The sequence below is a fragment of the Salmo trutta genome, unplaced genomic scaffold, assembly GCF_901001165.1.
Source record: "Salmo trutta unplaced genomic scaffold, fSalTru1.1, whole genome shotgun sequence".
Lineage (NCBI taxonomy): Eukaryota > Metazoa > Chordata > Actinopteri > Salmoniformes > Salmonidae > Salmo > Salmo trutta.
In genome coordinates, this window is record NW_021822911.1 from 18,679,620 (window position 1) to 18,695,727 (window position 16,108).

The 16,108-nt window shown below is 39.9% G+C and overlaps 1 protein-coding gene across 1 annotated transcript in view; it reads left to right on the forward strand.

Annotated features, from left to right (window-relative positions):
* Window positions 1-13,265, forward strand: part of LOC115186745 (zinc finger protein 271-like) — a gene marked incomplete at both ends in the record, with an annotated part of 51,386 nt that extends 38,121 nt beyond the window's left edge. Inside the window, one exon of the mRNA XM_029746265.1 lies at window positions 12,580-13,265. Coding sequence (XP_029602125.1) covers window positions 12,580-13,265 — 686 coding nt within the window. The remainder of the gene's footprint in view (window positions 1-12,579) is intronic.
* Window positions 13,266-16,108: the final 2,843 nt, after the last annotated feature.

Consider the following 16,108-nt stretch of genomic DNA (forward strand, 5'->3'; position numbering starts at 1 on the left):
ATTTAAGGGTTTTTATTTTTACTATTTTCTACATTGTAGAATAATAGTGAAGACATCAAAACTATGAAATAACTCATATAGAATCATGTAGTAACCAAAAAAGCGTTAAACAAATCAAAATATATTGTATATTCTTCAAAGTAGCCACCCTTTGCCTTGATGACAACTTTTCACACTAATGGCAAACTGTCAAATAAATCAAGAGATAAAAACAAATTACAGTCAGAGCAGTGGTAAGATTTGTCTCCTGTGTGTGTTCTCTGGTGTCTTTTCAGGCTGCTTGACTGAGTAAAACTCTTCCCACATTGATCACAGCTATAAGGTTTCTCTCCTGTGTGTGTTCTCTGGTGCTCTTTAAGGTGTTCTGTCCGAGAAAAGTTTTTCCCACATTGCTCACAGCTATATGGCTGCTCTCCTGTATGTGTTCTCTGGTGTGATACCAGGTTGCTTGACTTTGCAAAACTCTTGCCACATTGATCACAGCTATATGGCTGCTCTCCTGTATGTGTTCGCTGGTGTGATACCAGGTTGCATGACTGACTAAAACTTTTGCCACACTGATCACAGCTATAAGATTTCTCTCCTGTGTGTGTTCTCTGGTGGTCTTTAAGGCGTTCTCCCAGAGAAAAGTTTTTCCCACATTGCTCACAGCTATATGGCTGCTCTCCTGTATGTGTTCTCTGGTGTGATACCAGGTTGCTTGACTGAGTAAAACTCTTACCACACTGATCACAGCTATAAGGCTTCTCTCTTGTGTGTGTTCTCTGGTGTGTTACCAGGTTGCTTGACTGAGTAAAACTCTTGCCACACTGATCACAGCAATAAGGCTTCTCTCTTGTGTGTGTTCTCTGGTGTGTTTTCAGATTACTTGAATTAGTAAAACTCTTCCCACATTGATTACAGCTATAAGGTTTCTCTCCTGTGTGTACTCGCTGATGTATTTTTAGTTTTGATGAAGATTTGCAATGTTTCCCACAGTCAGAGCAGCAGTGAGGTTTCTTTCCTGTGGGTCTCTGATGGTGTTTCTTGAGGTGTCCTGATGTGGAGAGACTCTTCTCTGCCTCGTCAGCATCATGATGTTGTTGAGGCTCCCCAGAGGATCCACGATAGTCCTGTCTCTCTCCTGTGTGAACGTTCAAGTCAGGCAGTCAATGTAGTGAATGTTAAATGTTTTTACAAACTTTGACAAATGTCTTCTAAGTCTTGTTTTAGTTTTAGATTTTGGTCCACCAACCACTGTAACAGGCAGATGATAGAATATACCAGCCACTGTAACAGACAGATGATAGAATATACCAGCCACTGTAACAGGTAGATGAAAGAATATACCAGCCACTGTAGCAGGCAGATGATAGAATTAGAGGTCGACCGATTATGATATATATTTTTTTCAACGCCGATACCGATACCGATTATTGGAGGGCCAAGAAACCCCGATCCCGATTAATTGGCCGATTTTTTTTATTTATTTGTAATAATGACAATTACAACAATACTGAATGAACACTTATTTCAACTTAATATAATACATAAATACTATCAATTTTGCCTCAAATAAATAATGAAACATGTTCAATTTGGTTTAAATAATGCAAAAACAAAGTGTTGGAGAAGAAAGTAAAAGTGTGTGTGCCATGTAAAAAACCTAATGTTTAAGTTCCTTGCTCAGAACATGAGAACATATGAAAGCTGGTGGTTCCTTTTAACACGAGTCTTCAATATTCCCAGGTAAGAAGTTTTAGGTTGTAGTTATTATAGGAATTATAGGACTATTTCTCTCTATACGATTTGTATTTCATATACCTTTGACTATTGGATGTTCTTATTGGCACTTTAGTATTGCCAGTGTAACAGTATAGCTTCCGTCCCTCTCCTCGCTCCTACCTGGGATCAAACCAGGAACACATCGACAAAAGCCACCCTCAAAGCAGCATTACCCATGTAGAGGAAGGGAAACAACTACTCCAAGTCTCAGAGCGAGTGACGTTTGAAACGCTATTAGCGCGCACCCGCTAACTAGCTAGCCATTTCACATTGGTTACACGAGCCTAATCTTGGGAGTTGACAGGCTTGAAGTCATAAACAGTGCAATGCATTGCGAAGGGCTGCTGGCAAAATGCAGTAAAGTGCTGTTTGAATGAATGCTTACGAGCCTGCTGGTGCCTACTATCGCTCAGTCAGACTGCTCTATCAAATATCAAATCATAGACTTAATTATAATATAATAAACACACAGAAATACGAGCCTTAGGTCATTAATATGGTCGAATCCGGAAACTATCATCTCGAAAACAAAAGTTTTTTTCTTTCAGTGACATACGGAACCGTTACGTATTTTATCTAACGGGTGGCATCCCTAAATCTAAATATTCCTGTTACATTGCACAACCTTCAATGTTATGTCATAATTACGTAACATTCTGGCAAATTAGTTCGCAACGAGCCAGGCGGCACAAACTGTTGCATATACCCTAACTCTGCGTGCAATGAACGCAAGAGAACTGACTCAATTTCACCTGGTTAATATTGCCTGCTAACCTGGATTTCGTTTAGCTAAATATGCAGGTTTAAAAATATATACTTCTGTGTATTGATTTTAAGAAAGGCATTGATGTTTATGGTTAGGTACAGTCGTGCAACGATTGTGCTTTTTTCGCAAATGCGCTTTTATTAAATCATCCCCTGTTTGGTCCCGTGTGGCTCAGTTGGTAGAGCATGGTGTTTGCAACGCCAGGGTCGTGGGTTCGATTCCCACAGGGGGCCAGTACGGAGTACGGAGAAAAATGTATGAAATGTACGCATTCACTACTGTAAGTTGCTCTGGATAAGAGCATCTGCTAAATGACTAAAATGTCAAATGTTTGGCGAAGTTGGCTGTCTTTGTTAGGAAGAAATAGTCTCCACACTGTTTGCAACGAGCCAGGCGGCCCAAACTGCTGCATATACCCAGACTCTGTTGCAGAGGTGACACATTTTCCCTAGTTAAAAGAAATTCATGTTAGCAGGCAATATTAACTAAATATGCACGTTTAAAAATAACACTTGTGTATTGATTTTAAGAAAGACATTGATGTTTATGGTTAGGTACACGTTGGAGCAAGTCCTTTTCGAGAATGCGCACCGGATCGATTATATGAAAGCAGGACAGGCTAGATAAACTAGTAATATCATCAACCAAGTGTAGTTAACTAGTGATTATGATTGAATGTTTTTTATAAGATAAGTTTAATGCTAGCTAGCAACTTACCTTGGCTTCTTACTGCATTTGCGTAACAGCCAGGCTCCTCATGGAGTGCAATGTAAAGCAGGTGGTTAAAGCGTTGGACTAGTTAACCATAAGTTTGCAAGATTGAATCCCCAAGCTGACAAGGTAAAAATCTGTCGTTCTGCCCATGAACAAGGCAGTTAACCCACCGTTCCTAGGCCGTCATTGAAAATAAGAATGTGTTCTTAACTGACTTGCCTAGTTTATATAAAAAAATAAAAAAATAAAATCGGCAAATAGGTGGCAAAAAAATACCGATTACCGATTATTATGAAAACTTGAAATCGGCCCTAATTAAAATCGGCCATTCCGATTAATCGGTCGACCTCTAGATAGAATATACCAGCCACTGTAACAGGCAGATGAATACACGCCACTGATTCTTTTACCAGGCCAAATATATTTTTGCCATGACTGATTACACCAGAAATCACAACTACAAGAAAACGAATAAGCAATGTTTGTAAAACAAGGAATGTAAGTAAGAAGTAATGTGCTGAGGAGTATTTCTGTCAGTAATAAAGCCCTTTTGTGGGGAAAAACTCACGGCAGCACACCTGCCCAGTTATAAAATCTATAGATTAGGGCCTAATTTATTTATTTCAATTGACTTCTATGAACTATAACTCAGTAGAATCTTTGAAATTGTTCCATGTTGCGTTTATATTTTTGTTCGGTATAGTTAGGAGCTGGACAATTCCACAGTGACGGACACAAGACTCTGATTTTCACCTTAAAATGTATGCAAAACAAAAACCATTGCTGCTTTAAAACCACGTTTCTGTACAAAGATTAGTATTTACTGGTGTTACGCTGACCTGTCTCCTCCTCTCCTTCCTCCCCCTCCACTTCAAAAACTGCATCCTTGTCTTTTACTGTAACATCCTCCTCCTCTTTCACTCTGAACGGAACGGAGAAAACAAGGGGCAGCTTGTTCTCTACGTCGTCTGATTCTAGACATATCAGTCATCATCCCAGGGCCCTCCGTTGAAGAGGTATTGACGAGCCAACTCCGAATATCCAAAGTTAAAAACTAATTGAAGGCGGTACTTACTGGTGTTAATCAGATCTCCTGTCTCCTCCTCTTCATCTTTCAATGTGACAGTCATCTCTCCTTCCTTCTTCTCTCCAAAAACTGCATCCTCCTCTTTCTCTTCCTCCTCCTCTTTCACTCTGAACGCGTCTTCCTCTTCTTTCACTGTAACGTCTTTCTCTTCATCTTTCACTGTAACAGCCTCATCCTCTACTTCTTGTTTTACTGTGACATCCTCCTCTTCCTTCTCCTCTTTCACGACAATGTTCAGCCCCAGAGCTTCTTTCTCCGTCCAGCAGACCTCCTCGTCTTTAACAGGAGGGGAGTAGTTTAGGGAGCTCATGTTCGGGGATGTTAGCTAGCTAGCTATCATTAGCGACTAGGCTAATGCTAACTTAACCAGCCAGCTACTATAGCTGACTAATAAACAATAACGTAATATTAAATTAAATAGGTTAACAAGTAGATACGACAGAAGTGTGTCTAAAACACAGTAGCTAATATAGACCGAAAGCGTATAAATAGCTTGAATCTTTCGGCTATGTTGGCTAGCAAGCTACCGAGGTGGTTGACGAGCTGTTTATGAAGAACCGTCCACTAGATTATACGTCACGCTGCAGCATCGCCTGAAAGACGCACATCGCCGTCTGCTGACTGGAGGGAAACGCAGTTGAGGATCACATTTTATTTTCAGACAAAGACTATTTTACATGGATTTAATTGAATAATACTATTGAGACATACAAAGACAGGAATGTGGTGATTGATTAGTGAGAATAAAAAATGTTTACTACAGCACATTTAAGGCAGTTTCATTCAGTCAAACAACATATAAATAAGTAGCCAGCTACTGTAGGTCTATACTGCTGCTAATGAACAGACTAGGTCTATACTGCTCCTACATGGTGTAACAATACATCATGTAGATGTATATAATGAACAGACTAGGTCTATACTGCTCCTACATGGTGTAACAATACATCATGTAGATGTATATAATGAACAGACTAGGTCTATACTGCTCCTACATGGTGTAACAATACATCATGTAGATGTATATAATGAACAGACTAGGTCTATACTGCTCCTACATGGTGTAACAATACATCATGTAGATGTATATAATGAACAGACTAGGTCTATACTGCTCCTACATGGTGTTACAATACATCATGTAGATGTATATAATGAACAGACTAGGTCTATACTGCTCCTACATGGTGTAACAATACAGTGCATTCGGAAAGTATTCAGACCCCTTCACTTTTTCCACATTTTGTTACATTACAGCCTTATTCTAAAATGATTAACACTACCGTTCAAAAGGTTGGAGTCACTTAGAAATGTTCTTGTTTTTGAAAGAAAAACACTTATTTTGTCCATTAAAATAACATCAAATTGATCTGAAATACAGTGTAGACATTGTTAATGTTGTAAATGACTATTGTAGCTGGAAACAGCAGATTTTTTAATGGAATATCTACATAGGCGTATGGAGGCCCATTATCAGCAACCATCACTCCTGTGTTCCAATGCCATGTTGTGTTAGCAAATCCAAGTTTATCATTTTAAAAGGCTAATTGATCATTAGAAAACCCTTTTGCAATTATGTTAGCACAGCTGAAAACTGTTGTGCTGATTTAACAAAGCTTTTGTAAACAGTGTTGTTGCATAACAATCAGGCAGTAGAACAACAATAATCATCACCCTCTTGACCAATCTTCCCTCCCCTTAACATTGGGTTGATTCAGACCCTGTCAGTGTACCAGGTGGACATTGGGTTTGATTCAGACCCTGTCAGTGTGCCAGGTGGACATTGGGTTTGATTCAGACCCTGTCAGTGTACCAGGTGGACATTGGGTTGATTCAGACCCTGCCAGTGTACAAGGTGGACATTGGGTTTGATTCAGACCCTGTCAGTGTACCAGATGGACATTGGGTTTAATTCAGACCCTGCCAGTGTACCAGGTGGACATTGGGTTTGATTCAGACCCTGTCAGTGTACCAGGTGAACATTGGGTTTGATTCAGATCTGCTCAACACGTGATGTAACCAATAACATGTGATTTTGATTTGAAATAAATGTCCTATTTATCAAAGGTTCTTTTGGCTGGAGTCAAAATGACTCCAAAGGATTTGAATTTGTTAAAAGTCCATATTGATACAGAAACACTAAACCATGATATAGATTTCTTAACAACAAGTTGATTGACAAAGTCATGAAAATTTGGAAGAATTGAATAAACCACATTTTGGCTATGATAAAAGATATGCCTCTGGGGTCAAAATGATCCATGTCAGAAGTATGGTTCAATGCAAATATGTAGTGGGTGTAAAGTTTGTTTTAAATTCTCACTCATTAAACACGAATCAATCAACACATGCTTCTCTTTGAACGACTTAATATAATATTAAACTTTTATGAAATAAATGAAAAATAAACGTTTGGTTCCTCAACTGCGTTGCCCTCCAGTCAGCAGATGGCGATGTGCGTCTTTTAGGTTCAGGCGATGCTGCCAGTGTGACGTATAATCTAGTGGACGGGACGCTCCTTCAACAACAACAGCTAGTCAGACACCTTGGTAGCTTTCTAGCAAACATAGCTACAACATTCACGCTCTTTACACTGTTTTGGTGTATATTAGTCGCAGTGTTTTAAACACACTTCTGTCGTATGTACTTGTTGGCCCATTTAATTATATATTTACGTTGTTTGTCAGCTAGCTGGTTTGCTAAGTTAGCTTAGAACTAGGCTAGTCGCTAATGCTAGCTAGCTAACATCCCCGACCATGAGTTCACTAAGCTACTCTCCTCCTACAGTAAAACAAGTAGAGGGTGAGGCTGTTACCGTGAAAGAAGAAGAGAAAGACGTTACAGTGAAAGAAGAGGAAGACGCGTTCAGAGTGAAAGAGGAGGAGGATGTTACAGTAAAAGAATAGGAGGAAAGAGGATGATGCTGTTTGTGGAGTGAAAGAGGAGGAGGGGGAGATGACTGTCACATCCAAAAAGGAGGAAGAAGAGGAGGAAACTGGATATCTGGGCCCGGTTTCCCAAACGCATCTTAAGGCGTCCAATGGTTCTAACGGTGAACTTAGCAGTAAGATGGTTTTGAGAAACCGTTCCCTGATTAACACTAGTAAGTACTGTCTTAAATACAGAGGCACAAACTCTGCAGTTGTTGAACTGATGTTTGGTGTTAAAGCGGAAATCTGCAATTGTTACATCCATATTTGGACATTAAATTATTAATTTATTGCCATTGATTCTTGAAGAATATAACACATGCCTCATGAGCTTAGTTCAACTGTTGTACCCCATCAGAATATAAGCTTTTTTTACTCTAATGTTTAGAAACAATGTAAACCAACACTGTATAGCCTCAACATGGTTAAAACTATAATGTTGATATCATGGATGGTCAGTCCTTGTATCCATAGGTCTGTCTATGAGTTTGAGAGTAGTTACATTTCTCCAGACCCATCATCATCTTATTACCAAGACAGTGATGGAATTACAACTTTGTTATTGTTTCAATTGCAGATTGATTGATTGTTGTGTGGCTTGTTTAAAGGGGCAACCTAGTTTTAAACAGCAACAAAATGTCTGCCCAGAGGCTTGGTTTGGTAAACAGCTGATGGATGGGGGCTGGAGAAATGTAACCACTCTCACATTCATAGAGAAAGCTATTGTAGCAACCTTAACCCAAAACCTAGCGACCTCTTCAAGAAGTTCAGACATCTTGGTGTAACAGTTATAAGATGTTGGCTTGACAGTTGCTGGACCCAGGTTTGAGTCCAGCTCAGGGCTACCGCCTGAATTGACTACACTATAAATACAAGGACTGGCCACCCATGAGGTCAAAATTATAGTTTTAACCTGATTTCAAGGCTATATAGTATATTCTATAATTGGCAGTTAAGATTTGCTGTGGGGGTCAAATTGTTGTCAAATTGGAAGTTTACATACACTTATGTTGGCGTCATTAAAACTCGTTTTTCAACCACTCCACACATTTCTTGTTAACTAACTGTAATTTTGGCAAGTCGGTTAGGACATCTACTTTGTGCATGACACAAGTAATTTTTTCAACAGTTGTTTACAGATAGATTATTTCACTTATAATTCACTGAATCACAATTCCAGTGGGTTTGAAGTTTACATACACTAAGTTGACTGTGCCTTTAAACAGCTTGGAGAATTCCAGAGAATTATGCCATGGCTTTAGAAGCTTCTGATAGGCTAATTGACATCATTTGAGTCAATTGGAGGTGTACCTGTGGATGTGTTTCAAGGCATACCTTCAAACTCGGTGCCTCTTTGCTTGACATCATGGGAATATCAAAAGAAATCAGCCAAGACCTCAGTCTGGGTCATCCTTGGGAGCAATTTCCAAACGCCTGAAGGTACCACGTTCATCTGTACATACAATAGTACGCAAGTATAAACACCATGGGACCACGCAGCTGTCATACCGCTCAGGATAGAGACGCGTTCTGTCTCCTAGAGATTAACGTACTTTGGTGCGAAAAGAGCAAATCAATCCCAGAACAACAGCAAAGGACCTTGTGAAGATGCTGGAGGAAACAGGTACAACAGTATCTATATCCAAAGTAAAACGAGTCCTATATCTGAAAGGCCGCTCACCAAGGAAAAAGCCACTGCTCCAAAACTGCCATAAAAAAAGCCAGACTACGGTTTGCAACTGCACATGGGGACAAAGATCGAACATTTTGAAAAAATGTCATCTGGTCTGATTATACAAAAATAGAACTGTTTGGCCATAATGACCATCGTTATGTTTGGAGGGAAAAGGGGGAGGCTTGCAAGCCGAAGAACACCACCCCAACTGTGAAGCACAGGGGTGGCAGCATCATATTGTGGGGGTGCTTTGCTGCAATAGGGACTAGTGCAGTTCACAAAATAGATGGCATCATGAGGAAGGAAAAGTATGTCGATATATTGAAGCAATATCTCAAGACATCCGTCAGGAAGTTAAAGCTTGGTTGCAAGTGAGTCTTCCATATGGACAATGACCCCCAAGCATACTTCCAAAGTTGTGGCAAAATGGCTTAAGGACAACAATGTCAAGGTATTGGAGTGGCCATCACAAAGCCCTGACCTCAATCCCATAGAACATTTGTGGGCAGATCTGAAAAAGCGTGTACGAGCAAGGAGACCTACAAACCTGACTCAGTTACATCATCTCTGTCAGGAGGAATGGGCCAAAATTCATCCAACTTATTGTGGGATGCTTGTGGGAGGCTACCCAAAACGTTTGACCCAAGTTAAACAATTTAAAGGCAATACTACCAAATGCTAATTGAGTGTATGTAAACTTCTGACCCACTGGGAATGTGATGAACGAAATAAAAGCTAAAATAAATCATTCTCTCTACTATTATTCTGACATTTCACATTCTTAAAATAAAGTGGTGATCCTACTTGACCTAAGACAGGGAAGAATTTCCACTCTGATTAAATGTTAGGAATTGTGAGAAACTGAGTTTAAATGTATTTGGCTAATGTGTATGTAAACTTCCGACTTCAACTGTATACCTAGATTCAATTACATTAAGGGTGAAACATACCTAGATTCAATAACATTTATATGATTCAATAACATTAATGAATTGGTTTGAAACCTTTGTTTTAGAACCTTCTCAAAGTTGGTGCCTTGCCGGTTTCTCACTCGTACCCTGACTTTTTAAAAGGGATTTTGGGACAATTAGCTTAGTTTATAACGTGTATTTTAGGAACTGCGTGTCACAGCATGACAATGTGAACATGATTGGTCGACAGTCTCTTGGATGGGCATTAAACATTTGAATAAGGCTGTAATTTAACAAAATGTGGAAAAGGGGAGGGGTCTGAACTTTCTGAATGCTCTATGTTTTATTACATTTTTCAAATGTAACATTTATTTAACTAGACAAGTCAGTTAAGAACAAATTCTTTTTTACAATGACGGACGACGCTTGGCCAATTGTGCGTCTCCCTATGGGACTCCCAATCACGGCCGGTTGGGATACAGCCAGGATTCGAACCAGGGTCTGTAGTGACGCCTCAAGCACTGAAATGCAGTGCCTTAGACCGCTGCACCACTCGGGAGCCCCAAAATCATCTTCTAGTGCTGTCCCCAACTAAAATAAATCTTGGCCAACCAATAGTCTAATTTTGTTTCTACCAATCGATTGGTTGAAAATTTCTAATGTGTATTTTTCCATATATAAACACCACCCACGTGTATTAATAAAATAAAAATTATTCTCGACCAGGTTGAAATACTATCAGACATCCCCAAATGGGCACATTTATAGGCCTACATTTGTGTACAGGCCAGGTAGATTAATCCTACTTCTATATGTGTAATCAGGTGCCCGTCCTTACTCAACATTGACAGGAGTTTCAAACAAAAGACAATTAATAAATTGACAACTGACGCATCTTGCGGGGTCAGGTCTGGGTGGTCTGCCAGGGGCCGTTTCATTTAGTATCTGTTTGGGTCGGCATGGGGAATGATTGTATTTCCCCATAGTATGTTGTACCGAAGTTGACTGATTGAAAGGGAGTGTAACTTTGATTATAATTACACTTCCCTGAAGGAGGGAAACGAGGTACAACACCTGTTTGGCCCCACCCCTTCCTGGGTCGGTGAAGAGCGGTATTACATTTAAGGAATAAATCGGAGCCTCACGGTCATCACCTGTGGAAGGCGGGGCTTCCAGAGAGGCACGGATTTAATAGTATGTTGTACCTAGTTTCCCTCCTTCAGGGAACAGTAGTTATACTCATAAATCATTTCAGAGTTTGCTAAATCCAATGGTTCTAACCGAGAGTCACCTTAACTTTATTGACACCCAAATGGATACTGTCATTAATGCGGTTCTTAAATAATTACACATAATACTTAATGCTGTAGCTGTTTAGTTACAGTCACATGTTCAACTATCATCAGCTGATCCAGGAAATCATTTTCTGAATGACAGTCACATGACAAACATCACGACATGCAACAACAACAAAAGTGCTTCTTCATTCATTACTCTGGTAAAGAAAGTTATGCCGTGCTCCACTTTGAATCCAACATCCCTAACAAATTGATGTTTATAAAGTGTTATTGTCTGCTTGATTTACTGTAGGGTCTCGTTAGTCTGTTTGGACACAGAGATACTTCGCTCATAATGTGTAGAGAACTGTTCCTTGATGGATAGGCTATTGTACAACACACAGAGATATTTTCCTATATTTGTTGTTAGGTGAAGTTATGGGTCCGACAGTAGGTCTATGTTATTGTTAGGTGAAGTTATGGGTCCTACAGTAGGTCTATGTTATTGTTAGGTGAAGTTATGGGCCCTACAGTAGGTCTATGTTATTGTTTGGTGAAGTTATGGGTCCTAAAGTAGGTCTATGTTATTGTTAGGTGAAGTTATGGGCCAATTTGGCAAACTGTACAAACCCTCATTGTCAAGCTGATGGAAAAGCCAAAGAGCATTTTAATGGTTGAAGTGTTTTTAAGTACAAAGTAGTTTATTTGCGATGATGACACAAACATTATATTAAGCAGGACATTCAAACGAGCCTTACAATTATAATCCAAAATAGTGTGAAATGCACTCATAAGCAACCTGGAAATGGAGGTTTCTCCCCTGAGTTTTCCCCGTTCACATTCAGAATACATTGTGAAAAACTAAAATCTTTGCTCACCATTTTTGCTCCAGGCAGATATACTACATCCATAACTAGCGGTTTCCTCATTAGCAGGGAGGAGTTTCTGCAATCAAATTGCATGTGCATCGCCCTCGTGCCGCAATTTTAGCAAACACAAAAAGGGGCCTACATTGGATACAAAGAGTTGTCTGGCACACTGCTTCGAGTTTCAATAACTTTAACTTATTTCTAGCCTACCATCATCGATTTTACTACTAATGTGAAAACAAGACAAAATATGACTATTCTAGCTCATTTTAAGACAATTGTCAAATAATTTTAACATTCATTACAGATGTCATTTGTTGTACAACATCGTGGCTGCGCTGTTGGCAACACTTTTACAGTGGATTACTGCTGTTGTGGGCCTTTAACCATCTGTCTGTCTTTGTTGTTCACACAGGAGAGAGGCGGGACAGTTGTGGATCCTCTGGGGAGTCTCAACAACCTCTTGATGCTGAAGAGGCAGAGAAGAGTCTCTCCAGATCAGAACACCTCAATAAACACCTGCAGAGATCCACAGGGAAGAAATCTCACTGCTGCTCTGACTGTGGGAAGAGATTCACCTCCTCAGGCATTAAAATTCATCAGAGAATCCACACAGGAGAGAGACCTTATAGCTGTACTCAATGTGGGAAGAGTTTTGTTCAATCTACATCTCTGACAGTGCACCAGAGAATACACACAGGAGAGAAACCTTATAGCTGTGGTCAATGTGGGAAGAGTTTTAGTCAATCTGGCCATCTGACAGTGCACCAGAGAATACACACAGGAGAGAAATCTTATAGCTGTGGTCAATGTGGGAAAAGTTTTCATAAATCTGGCAATCTGACAGTGCACCAGAGAATACACACAGGAGAGAAATCTTATAGCTGTGATCAATGTGGGAAGAGTTTCACTAGATCTGACCATCTGACTTTACACCAGAGAATGCACACAGGAGAGAAATCTTATAGCTGTGGTCAATGTGGGAAGAGTTTTACTGAGTCTGGTAGTCTGACTAAACACCAGAGAACACACACAGGAGAGAAACCTTATAGCTGTGATCAATGTGGGAAGAGTTTTACTAGATCTGACCATCTGACTTTACACCAGAGAATGCACACAGGAGAGAAACCTTATAGCTGTGGTCAATGTGGGAAGAGTTTTGTTCAATCTAGCCAGCTGACAGTACACCAGAGAACACACACAGGAGAGAAACCGTATAGCTGTGATCAGTGTGGGAAGAGTTTTACTGAGTCTGGTGGTCTGACTAAACACCAGAGAACACACACAGGAGAGAAATCTCATACCTGTGACAAGAGATAATCTGATAAAAAATCTCTGATCAAATATCAGAAAGTACATACATGAAGGAGTTGTTTCATGATATCAATGAATTAATGTCACAATGTAGAATGTTTTAACATTGTAGTAGGAGTATTTTAATGATGTCACAATATAGAACCCTAAACGTTTGTCCCCTGTTCTATTGATTTCAACATGATATGGATATTATCCTCAGGGGGAAAATCCAGGCTCTGAAATGGAAGAGTTACTATTTATGAGATTTAACAAAAAGTGACTAACAAAAAAAGAGTTGTGTTACACTTACCACGTTGGTGACCCACTTCAATCAAAATGCAACACTTCAAAATGTAGCTAGCTGCTTTCTACAAGTTGTCCTCTAACCAGGGATGTACACATTATTCCCAGATTCCATGTGGTGTTTGAGCTGTTAGTTTTAACAGGGCGTGCAACCTCATCTCCCTCCTCTCGCACAAATGATTTTAGCGATGAGTTATGACAAATAAGTGTTGTGTTCCTTTGTTTAGCGACCCCTAAATTTAAATGCATCACTCCAAAATGTAGCTGACTGTCTTCGGCAGGTTGTCCTCTAACCAGTGAGGTAAAATATATCTCCCATTTCCATGTGTTTTTGTTTAGTTGTTAGTTTCAACATCACGTACAACCTGATTTCACCCCTAATCGATATCAGTGATTTATTGCTACTTGTCAAAACAACAGCGTTTTTGGTGCTTGTGCTTAAAAAGTAATATGATTAATGTGGCAGATGTTTGTGTATATAGCACATGTTATGTTTAGGTTTTCAATTTATCACAAACTGTTTCTGCATATTGGTTATTGATTTGTACATGTTAAAACTGTGTTTTGACATTGGGGCTATCCCACCTAGAAAAATGTAATTGAAAATACTTTGAAAAAAGGACTATGCAACCAAATATTTATTTATGCAACCAACTGACAATTTTTGGTACAATTATATTGACATTGTTGCCGTGCTATTAGAATATCAGGGTTCATTCTCAGATGTGCCAACCCAAATGTACTAGAGCATGACATTGGGGACTGGGCCCCGATCCAACAACATGCCTATCTAGTGAACCCTGAGAAGAGAGAGAAGCTCGAAATCATACATGTCCGTAGTAAGGACAACTTGGTTGCTGATTGTGGGCAGTTAAAAAGTTTTGTGTTTAGCCAGTGCGTTGCCATTGATTACAATTTATTTTGACTGGTTTTCCGTATTGGAGATGAGTTTTATCTCTTATTCTTTTCCGTATTTTTCGTTCCAAGGGGACCAGAGTTCTAGAAGCTAGTGGGGAAAAAAATATATGAAAAATTTGTTCCAGAAGCTAGTGAGTTTTAGGAAGACAAGGTTTTTTTCTTGTTTTTTTTAAATTGTTGACAGCCAGTAGACACCATGTTTATATTGTAGAAGGTGAAGCATTGTAGTTGATTATAATGTGAAATTGAAGTTGTTTTCTGTTGGTGGTAAGCAAACTTTTAAGGTGTTAGTCTTTGGTTTTTCCGTCTAGCTCGTTAGCACGTCTAGCTCGTTAGCCCGTCTAGCTCGTTAGCCCGTCTAGCGGGTTAGCTCGTCTAGCTCGTTAGCACGTCTAGCTCGTTAGCACGTCTAGCTCGTTAGCCCGTCTAGCTCGTTAGCCCGTCTAGCGCGTTAGCACGTCTAGCTCGTTAGCACGTAGGACGCACTGATTGGTGTCACCTCGTTAGTCAGTATGTGTTACACCTGTGCTGGCTTGTCCATCTCGTTAGTGGGAAGGTGTTTCACCTGAGCTGGTCCAGGTTCTATTTAAGAGTGTCTGGCCCAGTGCTCCAGTTGTCTTGATAGATGTGGAGAGTCAACACCTTTAGTTGCTCCACCTTTTTGGTTTGCTTCCTGTCTTTAAGTTTGGTGTGGGATTTTCTTTTGTTTGCCTCTTCTTGGGCAGATATAGTGGGTCTCATGGTGGGTGTCTTTTATGTCCCAGTTGTTGTAACTAGTCAACTTCCAGTGGACACTGAGAGCAAAACTGCAAGATTATGTTATAATACTTTTATTGCATCAAATGGTTGTTTTATGCAACAGAATAGAGGGTTCTTAGAACTATTGTGTCTGTGTGTTCTACTGAGGATGGGCCTCTTGGAGAAAACACTGACAGGAGATTTACAATGTCTTTTGGGTGATAAAACCTAAAGAGACCGCATTCCAGAGCATGAGTTAATGTTTCTGTTCTGTATGTTACCAGGGAGAGATGACCTCAGGGCCAGACCCTGGTCTCTACACAAAGAGTACTGTTTTTACAGCAGATACTGTCTGCTGAGAATTATAAGTATCTTTCATACAAATCTTAACCTTGTGACCCGTTCTATACATCTGTTGTTGGTCATGTAGGTTAAAAGGGATGTATCTTGGCTGTAAAAGACCTTTGTACTTTTGTCTCGTGGCTCTCAACGAATCATCTGGGGGTGATTCGTCGACCAGCCATCATTATCGTAGAGCACTCAATTGATTCACCCTATATTTTTGCGTTGTATTGACCTGCTCCTTTATTAATATGTGAATAAAGATTTAGTTTAAGATTAACTCTGACTTGTGATAAGTTTGTCTCATTTGAGATTAAAGAAATTAACAACCACATTTGGGGGATGTGAATCTTGACTTGGTGACCGCTCCTGGTGACCTGGGTAAATGGTGCACCAGGGATCCCTCTAACTTGGGATCTCAGGGAGACCACACTGCGGGAACGGAGCAGATGGACCCACCTTTGATCTGAGAGGCAGCAAGCCGAGTGGATACCATCAGAATAGTATATATAGTGGAT